The sequence below is a fragment of the Cavia porcellus genome, unplaced genomic scaffold (genome assembly GCF_034190915.1).
Source record: "Cavia porcellus strain 051 isolate PalLab524CR breed Dunkin Hartley unplaced genomic scaffold, mCavPor4.1 scaffold_17, whole genome shotgun sequence".
NCBI classification, from domain to species: Eukaryota; Metazoa; Chordata; class Mammalia; order Rodentia; family Caviidae; genus Cavia; species Cavia porcellus.
Window position 1 is genome coordinate 59,059,934 of NW_026947500.1, and position 19,253 is coordinate 59,079,186.

At 42.1% G+C, this 19,253-nt stretch overlaps 1 protein-coding gene across 1 annotated transcript; it reads right to left on the reverse strand.

Annotated features, from left to right (window-relative positions):
- Nucleotides 1–18,078: 18,078 nt before the first annotated feature.
- LOC100723721 (olfactory receptor 10H28-like) lies at nt 18,079–19,029 on the reverse strand. Its single transcript, XM_003467893.2, has one exon. It carries the CDS (start codon nt 19,027–19,029, stop codon nt 18,079–18,081), a length of 951 nt encoding a protein of 316 aa, XP_003467941.1.
- Between the last annotated feature and the right edge of the window lie 224 nt (nt 19,030–19,253).

Genomic DNA, 19,253 nt, shown 5'->3' on the forward strand with positions numbered 1-19,253 from the left:
GCAATAAAAAATTAAAATACATGTGTTAATTTGTATAATAGTCAACAGTTTACCCAACAACTGAAAAATGAGTAAGGCATATGATTAGTAGCAAGTTAAATTCTGAAGCAAAATTTTTGCACATAAACAAGAGATACAGAGTGCAATAAAGAGTGAAAAATAAAGACTAATTTTTGAAGCTGCTACACATACATCTGCATGATTGGTTTATTACACAAAGTAGCCTAATTGCAAGATCCATGGGTAAGAGAAGTAATGCTACTGCCCTTTGCCCCTAAACATTATAGTTTCTTTATTAATAAGTACAATTAAATATTTTATGTAGCAATTGCATTCATTAAAGCTTATGAAAATTAATTATTCAATTCTCCGAATTAATTTTTTATTTTAGTGTACCAAAAATCCTACTATTTCTAATAATGGAGTATTTCTTAAAATGTGCCAATGATAAGTGCCATGCTGATTGTAAAAAGCATATTGCTGACCAAACAGTGCATGTTTGTTTTGTAGCATCTGCAGTTTTCATCTGTTCAATGGGTCCTGGTGAGATCTTCTTAGTAAACATTAGTGGGAAGCTCTCACATACTGGTTTTCATGTACAAAAGCACAAAATATCAGCAGTTCACTAATTTTCCAGTTCTTTTAGAAATTTTGATACTCAGTTAAATTTAGTTTCCAAAGCTGATGTGGAAACTTCTGAACTCATGTCTTCTTCAGACCTCCCTGCTAGAAGGAAGGGACCAGCACCAGTACAAACTCTGTCTGTGCTCACAGCATGATGACCAAATCCTGCCCAATCTCATGCTGGGCTGGGCATCTTATCAGAATCATCCATCACTCAAACCCATCTCTCCCAAGCTGCTTTCCTGGAATGTGACGGTCACAATGGAGAGATTTTACAGGCTGTGTAGTCAGCTCCTGCTGACTCCTAATTATGTTTTGAGCTCAGCTTCTGCAATGATTTCAGCATCTCTAATGTTAAATGTTGTCTACTGTAAATGGGAAAGGAGCCTTTGGACAATGTATGGTTGTACAGATTTTCATATATGAGGTTTCTGAAAAAGTTTTTTCCATTGGTTCATTTGATTGACCAAGAGAGTCCTTTGTCAAAATTTGTTTGCAAAATTTGCCACAGTAGATGCATAATGAAGTATAGGAGACACTAATTTTATAGAATAAATTAGAAGAGTAGATTTATATTGTCTCACATTTTCATCCACAGTGGGCATCTCCAAGGCAGGAAGGTGTGACAAAAGGCACAAGTCAGATGCACTCGACCAGAGCAAACCTCCAGGGAGTCTCAGCCTCAGACAAGCCCTCTTTGTTAACATCATACTCAGCTATAACACCCTGTAATTCACTCACTTTCCAAAAAGTCCCACCTCTGAGAGCATGAGGCTTTTGAGGGACATCGAGTCAAAACTATAACAAGTGTACTTACACCACTTTAACATGTCTGGCTAGCAATGCGTATGCCCTTTCTCACAGTGCACACATTATTTCTTTGAAGGAACCTAAGACAGTCCACTTAGTATCTTGTTAAAAGTCTCTCATGAATCAGTAAAAACTTCAGTGTTTAAAGAAGTTTCAACAACTTTCCAGCTAAACGTCTGTTGTGCTTTAAGGTTTATAGATTGCTTTTAGTTTCAAATCTTACCAAATTTCAGGACTGAACATCAGCATCTGCCTGGCATGGGTATGCTGGAACCCTAACCCCTGGGTGATGGTGTTTGGAGGTAGAGCCCTTCTCAAGCATGTACATTTGAATGAGGCGGTGAGGGAATAGCCCCATGATGAAGTCAGCATGAGGAGAAGAGGAAGAGAGTGATGCAGTCAGAATGGCAGCTCAGGATGCTCCTCTCTCATCCTCATTGAAAGACCATGTCCTGGAAACATTAGGCAGACAGGGGCAAGCTGGGGAGCCTGACTCCAGCAGAGACCAGTTTCCTGTGGATTGAGACACCTGAGCAAGGAAGCACTGAGAGGTAGAGAAGAATAGACATCTGTTCATGGCTCCCAAAACCATTCTGGTTTTATGTAACACCTAATTGGCTTCTGGGAAAATAAAATATACACACTGGTTGGAACTCAATCAAATTTTCTGAGACAATTAGGTAGAAAATATTGAACAGAAAATAGATTATGAAAAAGTCTTAAGGCCCCACAATGAGTTGCTTCATATAGGCAGCAGCAGATAATGCAAAAGACAGGAGACCAAGAAACAGAACTGGACCTGCTCAACACGCTGCAAGGGGCTAATGGCTATGCTCTAACCAAGAGGAGAAAAAGCTTTTCCTTTTATATATACTTCTTGTAGAAAAGCTGGGTTACAACTCAGGGAAGCACCTTTCAGTGCAAGATTTCTTCTTCAAGTGTTCAGTGAAATAACAGTTTGCAAACTGACTTGTGATCCTAACAGCCGTGGGAAGCACTGCTTCTGAAGTACACATGTTCCAAATGGCTTGCAAATTAACTTTTGGGAGAAAAATCTTTTCAGGGTAAAATATTTCCTACATACAGACAAATAGAAAAAATATCATTTAAAGAAGCAATTTTCTTTTCCTCAGGAATAGCTACAGGGTTGAAGAAAGAGACAAGAAAACTACGATATCCACTAGAATCTCTTCTATTCAACATAATCCTTAGAATCCTGGCTAAGCAAAAAGTAAGAAATAAAATGGATACATACATAAAAGGGAAGAACTAAAAAAACATTGTTATTCAAAGAACTTTATCAAAAATCCCTACAAGTAGTAAACTTTAGCAAATTAGCAAGACATACAAGATCAACACAGAAATATCACTAGCATTTGTGTACGCCAACAATGAACAAGATGAGAAGAAAATTACAAAAACAACACCACTCACTACTACTTCAAGAAAAATGAAATATCTAAGAATTAATGTAGCCAAGGAGGTAAAATATCTCTACAAAATCCATGATACACTGAAGAAGGAAATTAAGAGAACATCAGAGAATAGGATGGTATCCCTTGCTCCCAGATGAGAACCAATATTGTCAAAATGGTCACCCTCAAAAAATCATTACACAGATTCAATTCAGTCTCAATCAAAACACCAACAACATACTTTACATATATAGAGAAAACAATCTTAAAATTCACATTGAATCTGAAGAGACTCTGGAAATCAAGAGCAAATCATGTGGCATAGCAATACTTGATTTTAAGCATGCTACAAAGCAATAGTCATACAAATGGCATGACACTAGAACAAAAACAGATACATTGGTCAACGGAATGGAAATGAGGATATAGAAAACTTACCAGACACTTTCAACTGTCTGAGTTTTGAAAAGGGGCCAAAAGCATGTGGTGGAGAAAAGACAGCCTATTCAATAACTGGTGTTGGTAAGACTGGCTATCTGTTTGGAGAAGAATGAAACTGGACTCTTATGTTTCACATATACTAAATTAAAATCAAATTTGAACAGAAATCTAAACATTAATACAGAAACATTAAATCTTCTGGAAAATAAAATAGCTAAACATTTGAAGATATAGGTCTAGGAAAAGATTTCCTTAATTCAGTCTCAATCATAAAAGAAACATCAGCAAGAATCAATACATGGAAAAATATCAGACTAAGAAGCTTATCAAAACAATCAATCAGTGGAATGAGCAGCCAATTGACAGAATGGGGAAAAGTTTTTACCTGCTACTCCTCACACAGAGAACTAATTTCTAGAATAAAACACACACAAAAATTAAATTTAAAATGAAAAACTGAATCAAGAAATGAGCAAGAAAAATGAACAGACACTTAACAAAAGAAGAAACATAAATGCTTAAAATGTTTTTTAAAATGTTCAACTTTTTTTGCCTTTAGAGAAAGGCAAATTAAAACAACACTCAGTTTCCATCTATTCCTGAAAGAATGGCAATCATCAGGCAGTCAAACAAGTATAAATACGGGTGAGGCTGTTGTGAAAAAGGAATCCTCCCTCACTGCTGTTGGGAATGCAAACCAGTACCACCATTATGGAAATTAGTGTAGAGAACTTCAATTACAAATTTCATGTGACTCAGCTATTTCTCTGCAAGGTATCTTCCTTCAAAGTGTTGAAGTCAGCCAGACTGGGCTGAAGCACCCCCAGTGTGGGCCAGGAGGAGAACCAGTGCTCCCGAGATCAGGCCACAGTGGGCCTTTCTGGCCATGGTGGGACTTAGGCAGCTTATTCTTCTGTCCTCTTGGCAAGTGCTCCTGGCGTGGACCAGGAGCAGAACCAGCAGCCCTCATGAGCCTGCCAGTGCAAGGGCTGAGAATCAACCCCCCGCCCCAGCTACTGGGGATAGATGTCTCTACATCTCTTGGGAGAATGACTATATGCAATATAGTAAATATGGGGGATTTGTTTATATCTTCTGTTTGAAGGTAAAGGTTGTTTTCACTTGTTATGTTTTTTGCTCTATTCAGTACTCTCAATTGGTTTTATAATGTTCTCTTTTTGGTTTGATTTCGCTATATCTAATTGACTGGAAAACTATTGTGAAGATAACGAGATATACCATAGTACCTATTACTACCATCCCAGTATCCTACTGTGAAGTTCTGTACTTATTTCACTACATTATCTCGATTGGTTTTGTTCTGTTGCATTCTTATTACTTTCAAAATAAAACTAAAAAAGAATTGAAGTCACTACAGTATAGCGAGTCATGAACACCAATGTTCATAGCAGCACAATTTTTAATAGCTACCTCCTGAAAACAACCTGTATAACCATCAACAGAAGACTGGATGAATAAAGCATGGTCTCCTCTATATAACAGAATACTACTTGGCTGTAAAGAATGACATATTTGAGACATTTGCAGGAAAATAGAGATGCCTTGACAATATAACATTGAGTGAAATAAATCAGACACACAAGCTTAAATGCCCTATGATATTTTTCATCTGAGTTAGGCATAGTACATCAAAGAAAATGATATAGGATTGATAGACTGGGACAAGGGTATAGATCTCGTGCAACAGGAAAGCAGTTCAAAGGAACTAGGATGAGGGATGAGGAGGGGAAAAATGAAATAAAATTAAAAATATACCATGGACACAACCTACTAACCCCAATTAAAGTAAACACTATGTATCATAACATTAGTTCAGACCAATAATATTAACAAGTATGAAAAAGAGGATGGGGGACCAGTGGGAAAGAGAGGAGGTGTCGGGAGGTGGAAGGGGGAGGAAGAAACAAACTGTCTTTTATACATTAACCACTCCCAACATGATTTTAAACCACATCAATTGCAAACATATACTATTAAAATCTTAAAGATTAAAAATAAACACAGGAAGCAGCCCTAAAAGGTGATGCATCAGCAATGTTTTCACTGCCATATTAACTTAATTCTCTTGTTTAGTAACAGTAGGTATAATCACGCGAGAATCTATGCAACACATTAACTTGTCTTTTAGTACAGTATAAGGGTAGAAAACTACCTCTTGAAAGCAAAAATACTTAAATGAGTTAATCAATTAACTTATGATTGGCTCCACTAATTTAAGGGATAATGACATCACTAAAATTCATATTGATACACCTAATGACAAATCAGCAGTTTTCCAGTTTTTAAGGACTTTGGAGACTATATTTCATAAGTAGTTTTTACCCCTAGTAACCTGGTGAACCTGGTAATATTTAAATATAGGAAATCTATTGTTTAAAATTATTCTATTCTAGTCAATTGATTGATCGCAGGTCCAAATATCCCACTAGTATTTGTAGGTACTTGTCCTTCACTCACATGTTCATTATGTGCTTCCCCAAGAGCATAAGGAGCATGTTGGATGGAGCATAAGGAGCATGTTACATCATTACACTGTAACTTCAGAACCTGGAATCCTGCAGGACACAGAAGAAGAATGTAAGGAATAAATGAATGGATAATGTTACAAATAGTTTTTAAAATGTTGACCTTAAACAAAATGTAGAAATGGCAAAAACACTAGTGAAACATTTGGATTTGTGATTAATCCCTTGACTAGCATAGAATAATCTTAAATAATACAGTTCTTATATATATATAGTGTTACCATGTTTACAATGAAAAAAAATAGTATTCAATTATGTATCAAGTATCAAAAAATCATTAGCTTATCCATTCATTCCCAAAGTGCTTATTGTATTAATCTCCATGAAAATATTCAGGCCTCCAATATATTGAAAATGGACGTGCTCCCAAAATTGTTATGTATATTTAAGGCAATTCCAATGAAAATCCAATGAAAATTGTGACTTGTGAGGTATTCACCACATAATTTACATCTGTAAGTTCTAACATGACTGAATTTTTTTTATGTTTCTGAATTGTGTTCACATATGAAATGGCCTCCCCACATTGCTTACACACCTAAGGTTTCTCATCAGAGTAGATTCATTTATGGACTAGAAGTGTGCTCCTATGAGTCAAAGTTTTTGCACACTATTTACACATGTGAAGTGTACCCTTAGTATGAATTCTTTCATGTGCTTGAAAGGAATTAGAATATTTGAAAGCTTTCCCACAGTGCTCACATACATCGGGTTTCTCATCAGAGTGAGTTACTTCAGGTCTGTGCAAACGAGTCACAGTAGAAAACAGTTTCTTACAGTGTTTAAATCTATAGCGTGGTTTCCCACTGTGAATCCTTTCATGATATGCAAGGGGATAATGAAAAGAGTAGCATTTACCACACTGCTGCCATACAAATGGTCTGTTTCTAGAATGAGTATGTATATGCTTTTGAAACGTCTTCAAATTATCAAAAGGATTCCCACATTGCTTACATGCATATGGTGTCTTTCCATTGTGAATCACTTCATCATTTCCATGTAGTTTTAATCAAGGAAAACAATTCTTCCTCACAATGGGATCTGGTATCTGGCTCATCATTTTAGCCCACTTTCTTTATGCCCACTGTCTCTTTAACACTCAATTTTTACAAAAAATGAGAAACTGACACAGTACTAAGGTTCAAGTTATTAATTACAAGAAAACTGGTTGATTTATGCACTATACAAGCTTTTAGATAGACAGGGCTCTATCTCATAACCATGCTAATAACTAGCTAAGGTTATTGTAATGTGCCACCATGCAAGGTAGCATATGGCACATTGAAATGCTTCTCAGCATTCCTTAGGAAAACCAGAGAGTCAAAATCTATCTTATACTTAGAAGTATTTACATCTATAAATATGCACACTATCTTCAGGATACCAGTCTAAAAACAAAATTTATGACTGTTTCACAGGTAACTTATAGAAAACATATAATAACCATGGCCCACTTTTTTTTTTTTTTTTTTTTTTTTGGCTTTTCTGAGACAGGATTTTGTTAGATAACACAGGCTGGGCTTGAACACATTTTGTAGGCTGGGATGTCCACATTTGAAAGCTATCTGCATGAAAAGTTTGCATGCAGTGTACCATAAGAAAGTCAACTGTGACATCAGACCATTGTTTCAGATATTTTAAACACGGTAATAGTTTGGATTTCAAATTTTTCTGACTACGTACACCTACTCTGTATGATGTTTTCTAGAAAATGTTTTCAAATTAAATCAACTAAACTGCTTATTTCTTAACATTGCTCAAATTTCAAATTTTCTGTCTCTTGACAGAGATAGTTTGTGAGCAGTGATTACCTCACGTTTCTCTTGGAATTTCTCTACTTATCTTAAATATTCTCAGGAGCTTGAAATTTCCCTAAAGTTCAGATACACAAAAACAATTATGAACTATGAAACACTCTGGAAAATTATACCTTATTTTGATTTATGTATATTATAGCGCTTCATTTGCTCACCAAATTTTTCCTTCCATGCTTTAAATTGATGGGACAGCACTGATGAACAAGAATACCTGTCTCTCACTACGGGAAAGAACGATGCCACCTTACCTAGATAGTCCAGATTCCTGATGCTCTGCTGCATCCCATTTCAGTGGAGCCTCTTTGGTGCAGGACTCAGCAAAGCCCGCTCCTCTAAGGTGAAATATAAATATAATTGGAAAAAACAGGAACATACATTCTGATGCCAAAATCAATCTGAAATAAGAGACCTGTAACACAACACACACACATGGGACTTTGGAAAATAGTGATACAGGCAACAGGTCTGCTGGGGGCATTGCCAGGCTGCATGCAGAACAAGAATCACCACACCAGGGATTTCCCACAAAAGGGATGGACTGCAGAGGTGCAGTTCACTCAAGTGAAACAGAACAGATTTGGGACATGAGGGCTCTTGCTGTCTTCCACACAGAGGATGTAGCAGCATTGCTCTCTCCTGAATTGGCTGTCAGTTTGCTTTGTTTTTTGTTTTCTTGTCATGAGCACTAGTGGAAACTGGAAGCCCTACTGACAACAAGGTAGGGACCACAGCAGAGGTGGTGCACACATGACCCTAACCTCTGCAAACTCTGGCTTGGGAGAATTTAAGCAGCCTTGCACCAAGGCACAGCAACAAGTGGGAGGCTGGCCCTCTGCCTCTGGAAGAAGCGAGCCTGAGCAGCCTTAGGCTCTCTGCAGCAGAAGCTGAATTGGCCGAGGTGCTCTGCCTTACCCCACCTGTAAGGCTTGTGCATAACAAGCACACAAGATGATAGAGAACAGAAGAAGTTGTGAAGGACCAGGGGGAGCCAGGTGCACGTGGGACAAGAACTGCCTCAAACTGTCCCTGTCTGAGGATGCTGCAGCAATTCAGAGAGCAGCACACAGGTTACAGAGCACATGAGCTGCAGAGGGAAGACAGCAGCTAGAGGACAGGACACAGGCCTCCCCTTCCAAGGCGATGAGAACCCCATGTGTGTGAGAATCCCCTTTTCCAAAGAGCTCAGAAAGGTGCTGAAGCACCTGGAAATTATGGTCCCTACTGCTAGGACAGAGAGTTATTTAGAAATATTGCGGGCAGCCAGGGCTGAGCCCTTGAAAGGTCAGTAAAGAAGACAATCTGGCTGCAGCTGCATTCACAGGAGGCTAGGCTACAACAAAAGAGGCGTGGCTACACTCAGGCATTTCCCAAGGGAGGAGCAGCAGTGACTGATACTCTAAAAAGGTCTGAGACACCTTCTATGGGGGACCAGACCTCCTTGGCCCACCCCTCCAGGAATGTTCTTGTCTGTCCCACATGCACTTGCTGCATGCCTATTTCTCCACTGAACCAGCAGTGCCCATAGGACTGTTCTTATTGTGATGTTATTGACCTGTATTTTCCCCCTTACACCCATCCTAGTTTTTATCCACACTGAACCCTAAGTCCCAAGACTGTGCTCTGTTTCCTGAGTCTAAACACAGCAAAAGACCTGTCAGGCAGCCTTCTCCACAGCTGTGTGATAGGATACACACCAGTGCATAGCTTGGGCAGAGGCACTCTGGCATAGGTTATTTTACAAGATCACGAAGGTCCACAGTAGAGAGTGACCCACCCATCCAACACCTGGACTCTCCGGCAAGACCTGCTATCCACACCCCAAGGGCGATGCACCCAGAGAGAAAGAAATGAGGCTTCCTCCTCTTACCAGTTTCTCCCCTTTCTACAGTAGGGACACTTTTTCCAGGCTGGCATTGTCTCAACTGGTGGGTAACACAGAAAGGCGCCTGCTGACTGGCACACCACACAGCCGATATCATTTTCATCCACAGACACCAATTAAAGAGACTTCCAATACTGTCCGGAGATCAGCAAGCAAGTGCCACATAGCTGCACAGCAAAGCAAGGCTACCAGGGACATCCTTGAGGCTTCCTCTACCCCACGTTAAATATACCTATTCCCACACTGTGCCCCCTCTACTCTGACATCACACAAACTCCCCACCCAGCATCATCTCCCTGGACCACCAGGCTCCAATAAACTTCGCTGGTTGCTTCAGCTTTGCCTGACCCGGTGGTCTCACAGGAGCCTCAGTTTACCCTAACAGTTCCTAAGTAACATCTAAGTAAAATGTCGACAAGCATGGTTAAGTATCCCAGTCCCTTGGATCCCAAGCGTAATCCTGATGTACAGAGACTGGCACCAGGTATGGGGGAACAGGTGGCACTGCTGCCTTCTCCTTGGACAGCTTCACCTACTGAACCCTCCTTGCACCTCCACCCGCCAGGCTCCACCAATTCTTAGACTCATGAAGACAGGCCTAAGGGGGTGACGGTTTGGTTCCCTGCTGCATCTCTGCCTGCCACACCCTGAGCACCCCAGATACCCCAGGGCCAGGACTTGGGCAGATGCGCAGAAGGTAGAGGCATCTCCTTGGGAGCAAGAGGAAGCCAACCAAGCACACAAGTTTTGAAGACCAGGACAGTCCTGCATGCTGCTCCCCCGCCCTTGGGTCTGGACCTGGCAGGGAGCAGAGGTCTGATCCAAAGCCACAACCAGGAGGGGAGAGGTGGCTCCAGGCCCAGTCACCCCAAGAACCAGGTTACAGCCATCACTCTGGTCACTCTGCTTTGGAGTGGTTTTGTACCCTTTCTCCTGCAAAACACTTGCTTTCCCTTTGCACACTTGGAACTGCCTTTCTGATCCTCCTTTTTGTTTTGTTTTGCTAGTTTTTGAGGCCTGGAACTCGGGTTGATCCTCATGTCTCAGCCTCCCAAGTGAGCTGCAGTTGCGCCTACTGAGGTCATCCCTCTTTCTGCTTCTCACCAAAGACTCTTGACCACGCCGCCGCGCCCCACTCACCAAGTCCTCAGGGGAGCCCCAGGCGTCCTGGCTGCGCAGCTTCCGAGGAGGCTTCCTCAGTGCTGGGTCCCGGATCACAGGCTCCGCGCCTGTGCGGTGCAGGCAGCGGTGAGGACGCGGCCACCCTGGCGCCCCACGCGCGCAGCTGATGTCCGCACCAATGGAACGGGGCGAGCGCGAACTCCTAGGCTCTGGAGCACGCGACCACGGCAGTACCAGCTCGTCCTGCGCGGCCCCTCGAGCCGCCGGATGCTCCTACCCAACTCCGCTGTGCTACAGGCAGCGTCCTCGGTCTCCTCCGTAGGAGTGGGGGGCGTCGCTGAAGCCCTCGCCAGAGAGCCGAGGGGGCCCTGAGCTCCTGGGTCCGCGGCTGGCTCAGCGGCGCGTTGGAGACCCGGAAATCCTGCCGCTGGGCGCCTGGCACGGACGGAGAGGAGGAGACCCATTCGGAGGGGCGGGAGGCGCGAGCGTCCATAGCCCGGGGGAGCCCCCAGCACCCACCCTCCTCCGCCTCCAGGAACTGAAGTGCTCAGGAACCTGAGCAAGGACGGTGCCGCCCTGGTTCCCAGCCGATGGCCTGAAATCAGCACCTGTTTGCCCCCGGATTTAGTTCAGTTTCTGGTGCAGCCTGGGATCGCCTCCGCACAGGGAGCGCGTACACGAGGTGCCCAGCGCCCTCGATGGGTGGCTGTGGCTGGAGCGGGTCTCCAGGCCCCGCAGGGCGCTTGCTGCACCTCGCTGAGCCCGGAACCGCCAGCACCGCTCCCGCGCTCGCCCCGCTGCACTCCGACCAAGCCCAGACAAACCTCCCGCTCCCGAGGCGCCTGGCGCGAGCCAGCAGATCCTCCCGGCCAGGCGCCTCTCCAGGGCCAAGTCCCTCCCCGACAGGACTCCAGGAAGGCGGCGCCGCAGCGCCCTCTCCCGGGCCCTGGGTCTCCGCGGCCTCTCACCCCTGAGCCTAAAACAGGGAACCTTCTTCTGGTTCCCAGGCCTACACTTCTCCCCTCCCCATTCACAGAAACTTTTTAAAAACTTTTCCTTCTTTTGTCATCTTTATTTTAAATTTCCCTTCTTTCCTTTCCCCGGCCTCCTTTCCTTATTCCGTTTCCTGTCTGAGCATTTTCTTCCTAGTTCTGATAGAGTTATTTCCAAAAGATGAAAAATATTAACAAAAGATGAGAAATATAAAATAAAAAGCCGCCTTTATTCTGAGAACACGGAGAGAGATGACCGGCACCCCACCGCTGGCGTCCAGCGATCTCTCCAGCGGACAGACGCTGGCGTGGGGGCCTGTAAATAGCCTCGGTTTGGGGTGGAACCTAAGGCGGGCATTAGGGATACACAGGTAGCCCATTGGTCCTAGGTTTGGCGCCATATGTAAATTCCCAGGGGCGGGAAGATGGCGTCACAGGTAACTTCCTAGGGGCAGGGCAAGATGGGGCTTCCTGCTTCCGGTTGTGGCTTTCCTGGCTACAGTGTCCTGTCTGGGCTAAAACCTTTCAGTTCACAAACACTATTACGGATTTGGCCCCTTATTTACACTTGCGGTTCCTCACACCAGAGAAAAAAATGAGGGATTCATCCAGTGTCTGATTTATTTCACTTAAGAGTACAGTCTCAAGGTTCTCCACCTTATGCCCGCCTTCCTTGCCAGCTCAATAGTGTTCATAAAACCTTGGCCCCATCTCACCTCCTGGCTTTGCTCAATAAAATTCCCTAGAAAAGACCAAGTCTTTCGCAACCCACTCAGGATCCCTTCTGCCTCTCTCCCAGACAGAAGCTTTCTTTCTCTCAATACATTCTGCTCTTAACCTCTGTTGTTCCTAAAATTCATTCTTTGATTTTAGAGAACAGGAACTTGTACCAGACATCTGGTAGGTTGGGAGCTTCATTCCTCTATGTCCCATCAGGAGGATAAGGGCTCTCTACCAGACCCCCAACTTCATCTCTTCTTTGTTTTTCTCATCCTTACACCATCCCTACCCCCAAGAAAACATCTGGAACTGTGCAGATCATGGCAGTTTGGTGCCTAAAGTCGGACTGGGGGAAAAAGGAATAGTGGGTGGGAGACACTTCTCATTTGTGCCTGACAAGGGGCAGAAGTGCATTGGTTGGGATCAGTAGTCATCACTGGAATGAACTGAATTTGTCTTCATCAGGTGTTAAGCTTGGAGCATTGGAAAAGGGGTTCACTAGAGCCAGAGAGAAACAGGCTTAGGAGGGGACAGAGAGACAATTAAGTTTACAAGAAGCCAAAGATGGAAAACTAGGCTTGAAAGACGCCAAAGAGAGACATAGGTTTGCAGCTGTATGTAGGTGTAAATATATAAATAGAAATGTTTGTTGTATGATTGATTCCTGCCTTCATTTTTATTTTGTGGAGTTTGATCAGAAAGTGTCCTGATGATTATAGGCTTGTTGGGACAGCCACAGGGAAACTGGATCAGAGCAATATTTTAAAATTGAGTCCTGAGCAAGAGAAAGATGGCAGAACAATAGAAACCTTGATAGAATTTAAGCTTTCTGGCTTTGCTCAATTAGAAAAGCAAGAGAGGGGAATAACTCTTGCCTGGAAGAGTAGAACCTTGCTGTGATATCTGTTTTACAATGCTCAATATCGTTGACTGAGTCACAAACTGCTATCTCTACCTCTTCAGATCAAAGAAATTTTGTGGTGTCACAGGTTAAAAATCCCACCTCTTAGGTAGAAGAGCGGTTTTCTCTTTCTCACTTGTAGCTGGCCCTAAAAGAAGTCAGACTGTCAGGGGAGCACATGGAGGGTTTTAGGCATATCTACTGGGTTACTAAACTTTGAATCCCCGATAGTCTGAGACAAGTTGTAATCACTCACACTATCAGTTCACAGTCTAAAGGAAGGAGAAACAACAAAGCTACTTGTTTTCATTGCGGGGAGGCAGGAGAGGATTTGGCCTAAGTGTGCTGCTGCGCCTGAGGGGCAACAGGGCCACAATCCGTCCCTTCAACAAATCTTCCACTGTCTGTCCAAAGTGTACAAAATGATATCTCTGGGCCACTGAATGTAAATTGAAAACTGATGTGGGAGCCCTACTGTTTCAGAAAAACGACTGGATGGGCCCACCTCGGTTCCACCAAGCAATGGCACTTTCCTCATTTCCTCCCCAGACCAGTTGCCTTGGGTTTTATAAAACTTCTAAGATGACATATCGGGAAGGAGTAGCTAACACATGTTTAAGTCTGGGGAACTATTTGTTGTGCATGGAAAAATTTTTTGAATTGTGCAGAGGTTAGGCCTCTGGCAATGCTGTCAAAATGCAGCCATTAGAAAAGATTTGTTAATCAGGGAGGACGCCTTTGCTGCTATTTTTGATAGGTGAATATTTGATCAATTCAGATCAGTTTAGCAGCAACAAGGGCCTGGAGGGAGCCTCCTTCATCACATAGGACATCCATTGATTTGACTTCTAGTCAGCCGGGTCCAAATAATCCATCTCAGGGTTTTACCTCGAAAACCACAAATAAAAGGTGTAAGGTGCTGAGAATTTCCCTGTGGTGGCCTGGCCTGGCCTGGCCTGATTTGGCAAGGTGGGATGTGCACCGTGGAGTTGCAGTTTGCAGCCTTGCCTCCCATGTTTTGAGGAGCAAATTCCACAGGAGCCTGCCTTGGTTTTCAACAGCTGGCCCACTGGTGGCACTGTAGCAATCAGCCTGGCTCCAAGAAGAAAGGACAGGGCTTCAGAAAGATGGTACATGGCTCTTAAGTGCCATAGCCTCCTTCGGTTTTCCCATCACCAGCACCTGAGCTTTATGCATCAGAAGTTTAGTAGGTCTCAGCACTGCTCACGTCAGATCTCCATCAGCAGCAGGGCCTCTGGGCCAGAACAGGAGCACAAGCTCCCAGCAGGGGGGTCGGCTGGAAGCCACAGTGTCTATGCCTGAGCCCCATTGCAGCCTGAAATATCTCCATGCAGACCAGCCAGCCATGCCCATCACCTCCAGGCAGGGAGACAGGAGTCACTGCCTATGGTGAAAGCACAAATGGCACAGGACAGGCCAAAGTGCATAAATACAAAATGCAGGGTTTCCCCTCCACTCTGTACCTTACCACAAAATTCCTTATAATCCTGAGGTCTAAAATGGTTAAATGTGCTCACAATTTAAATTTCAAATACAAAAGGGGGAGTTCACCTCATAAGTTTCAGTTGTTAGTATATACTAATTAAACATTTTTAAATTCTTACAAAAATGGAACTACCATAGCAGAAAGATAATGAGCTCCAATAAAGGCTAAAACGAGTCTTTTGGAAAGATCTTCATAATGCACAATCAAAGCTCCCAGTCCAGTGCTAATTTGGGATTGAGGGTATGCATATGCTTTTCAGAAAGGGTGCAGTGTGTGTCATCTGGCTGTATCATGGACCCAAACCCAGAGAATGATTTGATTCCATCTCTCAAAAAGCAAGTACTCAGTCCTATGGCAGTGATGCCTCAGAGACCACTCCTCAACTCCTAAAAAGGATGAAGCTAAAACCAACTCTAAGTTACACAGAATGCCCAACAGATACTAACCAAAAACAAAAGGAAAGGTCTAAATAGGTGATGAGTTTATAGATAATCATGCTGAAAATTTAATGCAAATAGGGGATATAAATACTGGCTTTTTTAGGTAGAAATAATACGTTCAGAGAAAAAAAGGTAAGAAATCACTAGTTGATGTTTACATATATTGTCGTTTTACAAATAGTTGTTCAAGGTACAAGAGTGAAATATGTAAAGTGGGAATTCAAACAGCGAGACTGCAAACAGTTCTGTTCAACTGGCCAACAAAAACTTAGTAACATGGGTGTTAATCCTATATACTTTAACATACATGCAGTTATCCATATCTTCATTTATGTTTAGATTAAACAAACTAAAGCAGGTTAAAATAATTCTGAACAAAGAATAATAGTATTGCTGGCTTTTATATCATGACACTCTGTGATCAACACTGGGTACTGTACTGCCTTTTTAAAAATATTTAATTTAGAGAAAGACTAAACAAAACAGAAAATGGGTAGAAATAATACATAATATTAAAGAAAATATGTGATTACAGACTGTCTTCTTACAAATAGTTTTTCAAGATACTAAAGTGGAGTATATAAAGTGGGGATTCAAACAGTGAGATTGCAACTAATTCTTTTCAAGTATCCAACAAAAACTTAGAAATATGGTTATCAAACCTATACACTTAACATACATGCAGCTACCCATAAATTCAATTATGGTGACACTGAATAAACCCACGCAAGCTAATATCACTCTGTACAAAGATAATACTATTGCTGGGTTTCGCATCATGACACTCCAGGATCAGCACTGGGTAGTTTAGTGTCTCTTTTTCTTCTAAGTATCTGTTAATTTCATCATGTGTCATATGTTCTCATAAACTGTTTACAGATTCTACACATGCATGAGTCTTAACATGTATTCCTATCCTTTCTATATTAGAGGGAGAAAAGAAACAAAGCATGGGAAAACAAAACATATTCCTATAAAAACATGAAATGAAATAAACATATAAGACCATTGTACAAAGAGTTCTACCATGGTTCCTGTTTTGTCTCTTGTTATCTCCAACAGAATTGGCTATACCATCAGACATAGTATAATTGAATATATCAGTATATAACAGTATTAATAAAAACACAACTTTTTATATAGTATAGAACTTCAAAAACTGGCAGTTATCAAACCAGAATGTGTATCATAGAGTCTTGTCATCTTCAGTGTATTGCCTATACTCTCAGACTTGATACTATCAATCATATCAGTTTTGAATAAAATCTTCTCTGCCTCATTTCTGTTATGTTCTTGTTTGCCATCAGTTGTTTGCTTATCTTTTTCATTCTATTTTCTGCTCCATTCATTGAGGATTCTCTGCCACTTTTCCTGGAATCCTAGTACTTTTCTCTCTAGAATGCTCTGCAGTATTCTCTGTAGACTTGGAATGGTAGTTGCGATTTTCCCAAGTTCCTCTTTGTCTTGGGAGCACCTTGTTTCTCCATTAATTTCTAGAAACAGTTTATCAGGGTATATCAATCTGGGCTGGAGGTTATTTTCTTTTAGGGCTTGGGATATTTCGCTACAGGCTCTTCTTGACTTGATGGTTTGTGTTGAGAAGCCTGCCATTATTCTGATGGGTATTCCTCTATAGGTTATCTGTTTCTTGTCTCAAACAGCTTTTAATATTTTGTTCTTATATTGAATTTCTGGGATCTTGATTATTATATGCCTGGGTGTAGTTCTGTTTTGGTTGTGGGTGGCTGGAGTTCTGTATGCCTCATATATAAGAATATCATTTCCTTTTCCTATGTTTGGGAAGTTTCCCTTAATTATTTCTGTGAATAACCTTCATAGTTCCTTTGTTTGTACCCTTGCTTCTTCATTCACATTCTTTATTCTCAAGTTATATATCCTTTTGTCATATTCTAGCCTTTGTATTGTTACTGCTTGTTTCCTTGTTATTTTTAAAAAGTTTTCTCTTTCATACTCTGTACTTATGTATTCTATATAATGTTGAATTCTAAGTTTACTATCTCTGCCAGCCTCTTTATTGAGTATTTTTGGGAATCCACTTAAAGGTGTAGAAATAATGAGAAGAAAGGCAAAGAACCATAAGACTTTTAATGCAGGCATGGGAGAGACACATGGCCTGAGAATGCAGGAGCTCTCTCACTGTAAAAAGGATTGGGGGTCGATTATAAAAGGGATCGGTCTGGTTAGCTGACAGTGATGAGTTACTGCTACATGTTAGTGAGCTCAGGTTGGAGACTGGGGAGTCTTTGGCATGTATGGCACATGATGGAACCTATGAGCCAGTGAGTGGGTTACAATTGCAAGAACTTAGAAACAATTTCAAAATGTAACTGTAAGTCCTAGTTCTCACACATTGATTGTACATGCTTTTGTGCATATACATTAATTATACATGCTTTGATTAAAATAGTTGTCTTTGGAAAGAGTAGTTTAATGCTTCTTGTATAATTCTTTTAATTAAAATTGTTATTTTAATGTAAAATGGAACATATTGCTGGATACATACAAAAGATTTGACACATTATGATGCTTATGGCTATTTTTAACCTTCTGCTTTGTTATATACAATATATAATAGCATTCATATGTCCACAGTGTAATTTCCACATGCCTGTAGACAATTGACACCATGCTAGGCACAAACAATTGGAGGGATTCCATCATACCTGATCACAAATAGATGATCATGATTGCTTGAACCTAAGAAAGAAGTGGAGAGAAATAACAGCTGGTACCTATTAAACACCAGCTGATGTGGTATTTGCACAAACCTATATCCTTTCAACAGTCCTGTGAAGATTATCTGCTTTCTCTACCCTATTTCACCACCCAAAGCCTGATCATTAGGGGTTTTGCAGGCATAGTTTTCTGTGGTAGGTTTTATTGATGGAATTTTTCAGTTCCTTATTCCTGAGGCTGAAAATGATTGGGCTGAGGAAGGGGGTGAAAACTGTATAGGTAGTGGACATCAGAGTGTCAGTGTATACAGAATGGGGCCCCTTTGGCTTAAGGTAAATCATGGAAGCAAAGCTATAGTGCACAATCACTATGGAGAGGTGAGATACACAGGTAGAGAAGGTCTTGTGCCGGCCCTCAGGAGAGGGAATCCTCAAGATGGCAGACACAATGAATACATAAGAGAGGATGATGAGGGATAAACAGCCTACCAGGGGTATGACACACACCAGGATCACACCTATGGTGACAAAGCCCATCTCATCACCACAGGCTAACTTCAAGAGGGAAAACACGTGACAGAAAATGTGATGGATCACATGAGACTCACAGAAGGTGAGGTGGAAAACTATTGATGTCATTATCATCCCCATAACTGACCCACCAGCCCAGGACCAGGCCACAAGGTGAGCACAAACAGTGGGGTTCATGAACACATTGTAGCGCAGTGGATGGCAAATGGCCACGTAGCGGTCATAACCCATGACCATGAGCAAGAAGGAGTGGGTATAGCCAAACGTGAAGCAGAAGAAGGTCTGCATAGCACAGGCCACAAAGGTGATGGAGTGATGGGTAGAGAGCAGGTCAGCCAGCATGCGTGGTGTGATGGCAATGGTGAACAGGATCTCAGAGATGGAGAGGGCACACAGAAAGAGGTACATGGGTGTGTGGAGCTGGCGTTCTGTCCACACAGTAGCCATGATGAGCAGGTTCCCCAGCAGTGTGAACAGGTACATCAGCAGGTAGAGCAGGAAGAGGGCAGGCAGCAGCTGGTGCGGGAAGGCTGAGAAGCCAAAAAGGATAAATCCTGATGTTGTGCTGTAATTGTGACCAGGCATGTCGCTGTTTATGGAGAGATCAGGAGCACGAGCGGGGCACCGTGGTGAAACTTTAACCTCTGCCACAGTTCAAATGGCAATTTAAGAACTCTGCACTTTTGGACAGCTGTTGAACATTATGGTCTCATTTCCAACATCTGTAAAATGATGGTTCATACCATCCTGCATTGTTGTATGGATAAAATAAAAAAGGTACATTTAAAATTTAAGGCCGACTTGAGCTA